Here is a 10389-nt window from a genome sequence, read left to right as displayed (position 1 = left end):
AGCTCCGTCCCAGGCAGTCGGGGCCAGGCCCCAAGGACCCCAGAGCGAGGAAACTCCATAAATGCATCCTGGGATGGGCAGGGCTCCGCTCTGGGCTACCCCAAAAAGGGAGGCCCTGGCCACCCCCAGAGACTCACCGGCCAGCAGGCTCCATCCGGGACCGGGGCAAGCACGTCCACATCCAGCAGGTGCTCTGAGATCCGGCTGCGAAAACCGAAGTCCTGGAGACGGTGGGCGGGAAGGTCAACGCTGCCCATCAACCCGGCACCCACCAGGCCCCTCCCCAGCCTCCCAGGAAGACCCGCCACACGCCAGGCGCTGCACCAAATATTCTGGCATCTAATTACTGTAATCTTCAAAGCAACACATGAGCAGACGGAAAGAGGTAACCAGGCAAGTATGCCAACAGGCTCACTGTGGACGGCAGGTGTGTGCACAATCGCTGTAAAGCCTCTGAATCGCGCTGTGTGGTTGGAATTTCTCATGGAAAAGTATGAAGAAAAAGAGCCCCGCTAGAGCAGTTCTCCCATCTGCATCTCCCAGCTGAGGCAGAGGCTCACCGCATCTGTCACTTCCCCAAGGTCGCGCCGCTGACAGACGCGGGGCTGCGGGCAGATGTGTCCGGGACAGACTCCAAAGCCCAAGCTCTTGGCATGACACCTGCCGCAAAGCTTGTCCCTTCCCGCCGTCTCTCCCTCCTGTGCCCACCGAAGCACCCAGAGACCTGTGGCAGCTCGGAAACGGCGCGTGGGCTCCTCCCCCTCGTCCTGCTCGTATACAGGTGCCTCCGAACCACGGGCACTCCCAGCAGCTTCCTCACAGGCTTCTCGCTGGGGCAGGCGGCAAGCGCCACACAGGAGCCAGCCCCCTGCTGCCCCGGCTGCCAGGTAACCATGCTGCCACCCCTCCACCCGAGATCCCACCGGGCAAGGTGAGGGGCTGCTACCTGGCAGCATGCTACCAGGGACAGCCGTCATCAGCCCTGACAAATGGCGGAGGCCCAGCCACGTTCTGGTCCTGCAGCACGTGCTGTCCTCCAGCCACCCGCTCAGAGAAGCGAGGACGGCTGGGCGCCGCCTCCACACAGCAGCCCCGCGCAAGGGCAGAGCCCACCAAGAGCCCCGCGACGTGGCCCTTCTCCACACGGCCTTGCCCGCAGGGGCTCTGCCTTGCCTTCCTAGCCTATGAGTTCCCTTTTGGTGACATTTTCCTTTCAGGCTGAGTTCTGCTCCATTAATGCAGCTGCCATCTGCCTCCCTAGCCTCACATCACTGCTGCTCAGCCTGACCCTCTTCCCTGAGCCCATCCCCTAGACTACCTCCTCCAAACAGAGGGAGCTCGGCTTCCAGAGGCGAGACCGAGACGCAGGCCTGGCGGGCACGGGACACTGCAGGCTGCGGGAAGGGCTGGACAAGGAAACCATGGAAGCTGCATTCTAGGACTACGTCCTGACTTTAGATATGAAACCCCAGCACCCGCCTGGCCAGAGCCCGAGACGGTCCTCGCCATCGCTCAGTGATCACACACGCACACACACATGCACACACACACGCACACAGGAGACGCAGGCCTGGCGGGCACGGGACACTGCAGGCTGCGGGAAGGGCTGGACAAGGAAACCATGGAAGCTGCATTCTAGGACTACGTCCTGACTTTAGATATGAAACCCCAGCACCCGCCTGGCCAGAGCCCGAGACGGTCCTCGCCATCGCTCAGTGATCACACACGCACACACACATGCACACACACACGCACACAGTCTATGGCCACCTAGGTCTGGGTGACGTTCCTGCGGAGCCCAGAGGCACTGACTTCGCAGGACCTCAGGGCATTCACACGGCAGCCCTGGAAACAGCAGCGACCTTTCTTTAAGGTTTATGTGCTGATGGTTCCCTTGACCCAATTTCTTCTCATGACAAGCTATGAAGTAGGTGGTATTATCCTTAGTGATGGCCTAAGAAACTGGAGGCATACAAGACCAAAGTTTGACTCACACTTCCCCAGGTATAAGCTGTGATGAGAGGCAGACACTTAAGCACCGTGACCCGCGAGTGCACGCCTTCTCCCGGCCCCTGCTCCCTCCTCTGACTCACCAGGCCAAGGGGGGACTTGGAGTTGGAGGCATCGGAGTCTGAGCCCTGTAGCTCCTTCACATGTTCACTGATCTCCAGCGCCACACACACACACCCACCCCCCCACCCCCCCACACACACAGCCACGCCTGTTCTGCTGTGCAGGGCCCTGGTCCAGCTCTGAGCTGCAGAACTGACCCTCCCGCGTGACCCCCAGGGCTCCCGCGGCTACTCCAGCGCCGGCCACAACCAGACACACAGTTCAATCCCAGCAGTGACAAGTCGGAGCCCCGGCCCACAGTGGTGCCATGTGCAGCGTCAACCAGGCACCAGCAGCTCTTCCCTCTCCTGTCTTGGTGTGGAATCACAGGTCTGCTCTCTCACCCACACTCACACAAGCATATACACTCACTCATTCCCTCTCTCTCTCTCTCTCTCTCTCACACACACACACACACACACACACACACACACGTCACCAGGACAGAGGGCAGGGGGTCAGGATCGCTGGGGAGACAGACCCACAGCAGTCACCAGGACAGAGGGCAGGGGGTCAGGATCGCTGGGGAGACAGACCCACAGCAGTCACCAGGACAGAGGGCAGGGGGTCAGGATCGCTGGGGAGACAGACCCACAGCAGTCACCAGGACAGAGGGCAGGGGGTCAGGATCGCTGGGGAGACAGACCCACAGCAGTCACCAGGACAGAGGGCAGGGGGTCAGGATCGCTGGGGAGACAGACCCACAGCAGTCACCAGGACAGAGGGCAGGGGGTCAGGATCGCTGGGGAGACAGACCCACAGCAGTCACCAGGACAGAGGGCAGGGGGTCAGGATCGCTGGGGAGACAGACCCACAGCAGTCACCAGGACAGAGGGCAGGGGGTCAGGATCGCTGGGGAGACAGACCCACAGCAGTCACCAGGACAGAGGGCAGGGGGTCAGGATCGCTGGGGAGACAGACCCACAGCAGTCACCAGGACAGAGGGCAGGGGGTCAGGATCGCTGGGGAGACAGACCCACAGCAGTCACCAGGACAGAGGGCAGGGGGTCAGGATCGCTGGGGAGACAGACCCACAGCAGTCACCAGGACAGAGGGCAGGGGGTCAGGATCGCTGGGGAGACAGACCCACAGCAGTCACCAGGACAGAGGGCAGGGGGTCAGGATCGCTGGGGAGACAGACCCACAGCAGTCACCAGGACAGAGGGCAGGGGGTCAGGATCGCTGGGGAGACAGACCCACAGCAGTCACCAGGACAGAGGGCAGGGGGTCAGGATCGCTGGGGAGACAGACCCACAGCAGTCACCAGGACAGAGGGCAGGGGGTCAGGATCGCTGGGGAGACAGACCCACAGCAGTCACCAGGACAGAGGGCAGGGGGTCAGGATCGCTGGGGAGACAGACCCACAGCAGTCACCAGGACAGAGGGCAGGGGGTCAGGATCGCTGGGGAGACAGACCCACAGCAGTCACCAGGACAGAGGGCAGGGGGTCAGGATCGCTGGGGAGACAGACCCACAGCAGTCACCAGGACAGAGGGCAGGGGGTCAGGATCGCTGGGGAGACAGACCCACAGCAGTCACCAGGACAGAGGGCAGGGGGTCAGGATCGCTGGGGAGACAGACCCACAGCAGTCACCAGGACAGAGGGCAGGGGGTCAGGATCGCTGGGGAGACAGACCCACAGCAGTCACCAGGACAGAGGGCAGGGGGTCAGGATCGCTGGGGAGACAGACCCACAGCAGTCACCAGGACAGAGGGCAGGGGGTCAGGATCGCTGGGGAGACAGACCCACAGCAGTCACCAGGACAGAGGGCAGGGGGTCAGGATCGCTGGGGAGACAGACCCACAGCAGTCACCAGGACAGAGGGCAGGGGGTCAGGATCGCTGGGGAGACAGACCCACAGCAGTCACCAGGACAGAGGGCAGGGGGTCAGGATCGCTGGGGAGACAGACCCACAGCAGTCACCAGGACAGAGGGCAGGGGGTCAGGATCGCTGGGGAGACAGACCCACAGCAGTCACCAGGACAGAGGGCAGGGGGTCAGGATCGCTGGGGAGACAGACCCACAGCAGTCACCAGGACAGAGGGCAGGGGGTCAGGATCGCTGGGGAGACAGACCCACAGCAGTCACCAGGACAGAGGGCAGGGGGTCAGGATCGCTGGGGAGACAGACCCACAGCAGTCACCAGGACAGAGGGCAGGGGGTCAGGATCGCTGGGGAGACAGACCCACAGCAGTCACCAGGACAGAGGGCAGGGGGTCAGGATCGCTGGGGAGACAGACCCACAGCAGTCACCAGGACAGAGGGCAGGGGGTCAGGATCGCTGGGGAGACAGACCCACAGCAGTCACCAGGACAGAGGGCAGGGGGTCAGGATCGCTGGGGAGACAGACCCACAGCAGTCACCAGGACAGAGGGCAGGGGGTCAGGATCGCTGGGGAGACAGACCCACAGCAGTCACCAGGACAGAGGGCAGGGGGTCAGGATCGCTGGGGAGACAGACCCACAGCAGTCACCAGGACAGAGGGCAGGGGGTCAGGATCGCTGGGGAGACAGACCCACAGCAGTCACCAGGACAGAGGGCAGGGGGTCAGGATCGCTGGGGAGACAGACCCACAGCAGTCACCAGGACAGAGGGCAGGGGGTCAGGATCGCTGGGGAGACAGACCCACAGCAGTCACCAGGACAGAGGGCAGGGGGTCAGGATCGCTGGGGAGACAGACCCACAGCAGTCACCAGGACAGAGGGCAGGGGGTCAGGATCGCTGGGGAGACAGACCCACAGCAGTCACCAGGACAGAGGGCAGGGGGTCAGGATCGCTGGGGAGACAGACCCACAGCAGTCACCAGGACAGAGGGCAGGGGGTCAGGATCGCTGGGGAGACAGACCCACAGCAGTCACCAGGACAGAGGGCAGGGGGTCAGGATCGCTGGGGAGACAGACCCACAGCAGTCACCAGGACAGAGGGCAGGGGGTCAGGATCGCTGGGGAGACAGACCCACAGCAGTCACCAGGACAGAGGGCAGGGGGTCAGGATCGCTGGGGAGACAGACCCACAGCAGTCACCAGGACAGAGGGCAGGGGGTCAGGATCGCTGGGGAGACAGACCCACAGCAGTCACCAGGACAGAGGGCAGGGGGTCAGGATCGCTGGGGAGACAGACCCACAGCAGTCACCAGGACAGAGGGCAGGGGGTCAGGATCGCTGGGGAGACAGACCCACAGCAGTCACCAGGACAGAGGGCAGGGGGTCAGGATCGCTGGGGAGACAGACCCACAGCAGTCACCAGGACAGAGGGCAGGGGGTCAGGATCGCTGGGGAGACAGACCCACAGCAGTCACCAGGACAGAGGGCAGGGGGTCAGGATCGCTGGGGAGACAGACCCACAGCAGTCACCAGGACAGAGGGCAGGGGGTCAGGATCGCTGGGGAGACAGACCCACAGCAGTCACCAGGACAGAGGGCAGGGGGTCAGGATCGCTGGGGAGACAGACCCACAGCAGTCACCAGGACAGAGGGCAGGGGGTCAGGATCGCTGGGGAGACAGACCCACAGCAGTCACCAGGACAGAGGGCAGGGGGTCAGGATCGCTGGGGAGACAGACCCACAGCAGTCACCAGGACAGAGGGCAGGGGGTCAGGATCGCTGGGGAGACAGACCCACAGCAGTCACCAGGACAGAGGGCAGGGGGTCAGGATCGCTGGGGAGACAGACCCACAGCAGTCACCAGGACAGAGGGCAGGGGGTCAGGATCGCTGGGGAGACAGACCCACAGCAGTCACCAGGACAGAGGGCAGGGGGTCAGGATCGCTGGGGAGACAGACCCACAGCAGTCACCAGGACAGAGGGCAGGGGGTCAGGATCGCTGGGGAGACAGACCCACAGCAGTCACCAGGACAGAGGGCAGGGGGTCAGGATCGCTGGGGAGACAGACCCACAGCAGTCACCAGGACAGAGGGCAGGGGGTCAGGATCGCTGGGGAGACAGACCCACAGCAGTCACCAGGACAGAGGGCAGGGGGTCAGGATCGCTGGGGAGACAGACCCACAGCAGTCACCAGGACAGAGGGCAGGGGGTCAGGATCGCTGGGGAGACAGACCCACAGCAGTCACCAGGACAGAGGGCAGGGGGTCAGGATCGCTGGGGAGACAGACCCACAGCAGTCACCAGGACAGAGGGCAGGGGGTCAGGATCGCTGGGGAGACAGACCCACAGCAGTCACCAGGACAGAGGGCAGGGGGTCAGGATCGCTGGGGAGACAGACCCACAGCAGTCACCAGGACAGAGGGCAGGGGGTCAGGATCGCTGGGGAGACAGACCCACAGCAGTCACCAGGACAGAGGGCAGGGGGTCAGGATCGCTGGGGAGACAGACCCACAGCAGTCACCAGGACAGAGGGCAGGGGGTCAGGATCGCTGGGGAGACAGACCCACAGCAGTCACCAGGACAGAGGGCAGGGGGTCAGGATCGCTGGGGAGACAGACCCACAGCAGTCACCAGGACAGAGGGCAGGGGGTCAGGATCGCTGGGGAGACAGACCCACAGCAGTCACCAGGACAGAGGGCAGGGGGTCAGGATCGCTGGGGAGACAGACCCACAGCAGTCACCAGGACAGAGGGCAGGGGGTCAGGATCGCTGGGGAGACAGACCCACAGCAGTCACCAGGACAGAGGGCAGGGGGTCAGGATCGCTGGGGAGACAGACCCACAGCAGTCACCAGGACAGAGGGCAGGGGGTCAGGATCGCTGGGGAGACAGACCCACAGCAGTCACCAGGACAGAGGGCAGGGGGTCAGGATCGCTGGGGAGACAGACCCACAGCAGTCACCAGGACAGAGGGCAGGGGGTCAGGATCGCTGGGGAGACAGACCCACAGCAGTCACCAGGACAGAGGGCAGGGGGTCAGGATCGCTGGGGAGACAGACCCACAGCAGTCACCAGGACAGAGGGCAGGGGGTCATGATTGCTGGGGAGACAGACCTACAGACAGTCACCAGGACAGAGGGCTGGGGGTCATGATCACTACCCAGGGAGCTGTCAGGCCAGGACGCCAACATGGGGCTAAGCCCAAACCAGAGCCCGCCTTTTCTGGAAAACTGAGAGGTCTATGGACTCTCCCATTCTCTCTGGACATAGATGCCAGGCCCAGCCCCTGAGCTGGCAGCCCCGGTGAGTATGGACAAGAAGGGTCTGCATGCTAAGGAGAGCCAGTGAGTGCAGTAGGCATAGCTAGGGAAGTTTGATGCTATCCTGAAAACAAACACAGCATGGGAGTATCCTTCCCAGGAAGCAGTTAAGAGCTCCTTAAATGAATTCCCCCACCATCCACCTGGAGGAGCAGCAGGACTAAGGGCTGGAAAACCAAAAATGCCCACGGCTCTCCCCGGTCTGACTTCTGTCCATCGGGTCATGGCCAGGTCTTGGATCGGTGCAGAAAGAGCCACAGAAATCAATGAGGAGTCCCAGGGCTGGGCAGGACCCCAGCTGCCTTGCCCACTCGAGGTTCTCCTCTCTCTGCAGGAACTCAGATTGCTGCAAGCAAGGCCAATCCCAAACTGAAGGCACGAAGCCGCAGGAGAGCCTGGGCAACGTGGCTCAGCAGTTGAGCGTTGACCCAGGAACCAAGAGGTCACTGGTTCGATTCCCGTCAGGGCACACACCTTGGGGGGGGGGGGGGGTAAGTTGCAGGGTCGATCCCCAGTAGGGGGTGTGCAGGAGGCAGCCAATCAATGATTCTCTCTCATCACTGATGTTTTTATCTCTCTCTCCCTCTCCCTTCCTCTCTCTCTAAAAATCAATAAAAATATATTTTTTAAAAAAAGGAAAAGTAGCAGGGGAGGCGGGAATGGGAGAGGAGGGATTAGACCAGAAGATGTGGCAATCCCAGGAGGCTCCCAAAGGAAAGGCCAGTGTCTGCTGTGAATTCCCTCAGGAGGCTACCGCCCGCTGAGTGGGCCTGCTTACCACAACAAAGGCCTCTGGCTGCTGCCCATGCCCACCAAGGCCTGCGGGGGAGGGGGGGAGGGGCCCTGCCTCCGTGGCAGGCCTGGGCGAGGGAGCAGCCAAGGCTGCCCAGGACGCCTGTGGGACAGACTCACGTCACTGGCGTCTGATCCGCTCTCTCCCGGAACAGGGGCCTCCTCCTCCGGCTCCTTTGCAGCGTCCTCCTTCCTGGAAGCCTCCCCTGCTGCAGCCGGGTCCTGGGGTGTGTCTCTCTTACGGGATGTGGCGGGCTGGTCGCCCCCAGGGCCCACCAGACTCGTGGCCGTCATCGCAGGGTCACTCTCGTGACTCTTGTCTCTTCCTGGGAGCCGGGCACTTGCCCCTTCTCCCTGTCGCCCTCTGCTGCCTACGCTGGCCAGGCTGCTGTCTGCACCTCGGCCGGAGAGCCTGCTGGAAGTCGGGGGGCGGGCAGCACCCAAGTCAGGAGAGAGGGCCTTCTCCTCACGCTGGCTTGTTCCTGGAGACTCCTGGGGAGCGTGGGCCAGGTCAGAAAGGAAGATGGCGGAGTTAGCACACAGCGTTTAGAGACTTGCTGCAAGTCGGGTCTCCTCAACGCCTAGGCCACTGCTCCAGTCCTGACACCAGTGGCTATCAAGCACCCTCAAAGCTTTGGGGAGCACAGACCCCTGGCTCCCAGACCCGCTGACTCCGAATGCCATGGTGATTCCGGACCCCATCCGCAGAGGAGCATGGACACCGCTGCCTGGAGGTCCGCCGCCATCCACCTGCCATGTCCTCAAGGGACGAGCCTCTCATTCCAGCCCCAAGAAGATCGTAAGATCGCAGACGGTCGGCATCTATTCACAATGACTATGACGGAGAATCACGTGAGAAAAGCACCAGAGTCTAGGATTTCTATTTCTCATCTTTAAAAGGCAGCAGGGAGGACACCTTCCTCACAGCAGCAGGTACAGCCACCGCCCAAGCCCCCTGCACAGGCCCTGGGACGGGTCCTCGTGGGAGTACCCTCTCAGGCTCTGAGCACACGTGCCAGGGTGGGCCAGGGTTCCATCCATTTACTGTGAAGGATAAAGGAGGGAGGGAAGCCTTCGAACACGGGTCTCAGACCTGCGACTGGAGGAATGGAAGGAGGACGCTTGAGGAGGGGAGGAAGCCTCCGGCCACAGCAGTTCTGAGGAATGTGTGTGTGGGGGGGGGGGGGGGGTGGCACACATCAGATAGAAATGTCCCTGTTCCAGGGCGTGCTGCACCCCACCCACTCCATCAACAACACGGCCTTAGCAGGAGCCACAGGGGAGCAAAGTCCAGCAGCTGGGGGCTGTCGACCTGCCCTGGGCCCTCCACCAGGGCCTCCTGAAAAACAACCTGGGCAGCAGACTCCGCCACTGCTGCACCCTGCTGCTCACACACACCTCGCTTCACACCTGCTGCTCACACACACCTTGCTTCACACCTCCTGCTCACACACACCTCGCTTTCATGCCTGTCACACACACCTCACACACCCCTCGCTTTCACGCCTGCTGCTCACACACACCTCGCTTCACACCTGCTGCTCACACCTCGCTTCACACCTGCTGCTCACACACCTCGCTTCACACCTGCTGCTCACACACACCTTGCTTCACACCTGCTGCTCACACAACACTTCGCTTCACACCTCCTGCTCACACACCTCACTTCACACCTCCTGCTCACACACACCTCGCTTCGAAGACGAGGAAACCTTCAGAGCTGAGCTGGTCTAAATAAACACAGGGCCCCTTTCCTGCCCCAAAAATGCAGCCAGTGACCTCTCCTGAGCTCAGGCAGGGACACCTTCCGCCAGAAAACACCTGTGCCCACACCTGAGCTGCCAGTGCGCACAACATCCGAGACCTCCCTGCCCCAGTCACCCAAACAGGGGGCCTGACAACTAGAGTCCACAGGCCCAAGGAGTAGCCCCAGCACAGCATCCACTGACGCTGCCTGTCAGGGGGCTGCTGCACCCACAGCCAAGGCACCTGCCTGCAGGTCCAGCAGTCCACTGACCAACCGCCCAGATATGCCAGGGCCCATAAGGAGAGGCAGGGAATTGCAGCCTCTCAGAAGGAAACTCTCTGCCCATTTATCCTCTAAACTACAGGGATACAGCCCTAGCCAGTTTGGCTCTGTGGATAGAGCATCGGCCCTCAGACTGAAGAGTCCCGGGTTCAATCCCGGTCAAGGGCACATAACTCAGTTGCAGGCTGATTCCGGACCCCAGTCGGGTGCATGTGGGAGGCAACCAGTCAATGTATCTCTCTCACTTCAATGTTTCTTCCTCTCTCTCTCTCTCTCTCTCTCTCTCTCTCTCTCTCCCTCCCTCTCTCCCTCCC

General features: G+C 62.2%; 1 protein-coding gene across 1 annotated transcript in view; it reads right to left on the bottom strand.

Moving 5' to 3' along the window:
* The window catches only part of CEP164 (centrosomal protein 164kDa), an 89214-nt gene that overhangs the window by 38271 nt on the left and 40554 nt on the right, over window positions 1-10389 (bottom strand). The window contains exons 9-11 of the mRNA XM_015562463.1: window positions 8167-8538; window positions 2094-2174; window positions 138-221 (exon numbers count right to left, since the gene is read on the bottom strand). Coding sequence (XP_015417949.1) covers window positions 138-221; window positions 2094-2174; window positions 8167-8538 — 537 coding nt within the window. The remainder of the gene's footprint in view (window positions 1-137; window positions 222-2093; window positions 2175-8166; window positions 8539-10389) is intronic.

The sequence above is a fragment of the Myotis davidii genome, unplaced genomic scaffold (genome assembly GCF_000327345.1).
Source record: "Myotis davidii unplaced genomic scaffold, ASM32734v1 scaffold97, whole genome shotgun sequence".
Lineage (NCBI taxonomy): Eukaryota > Metazoa > Chordata > Mammalia > Chiroptera > Vespertilionidae > Myotis > Myotis davidii.
Note: the sequence above shows the minus strand (reverse complement) of the source record. Positions and strands in the feature narration are given on the sequence as shown.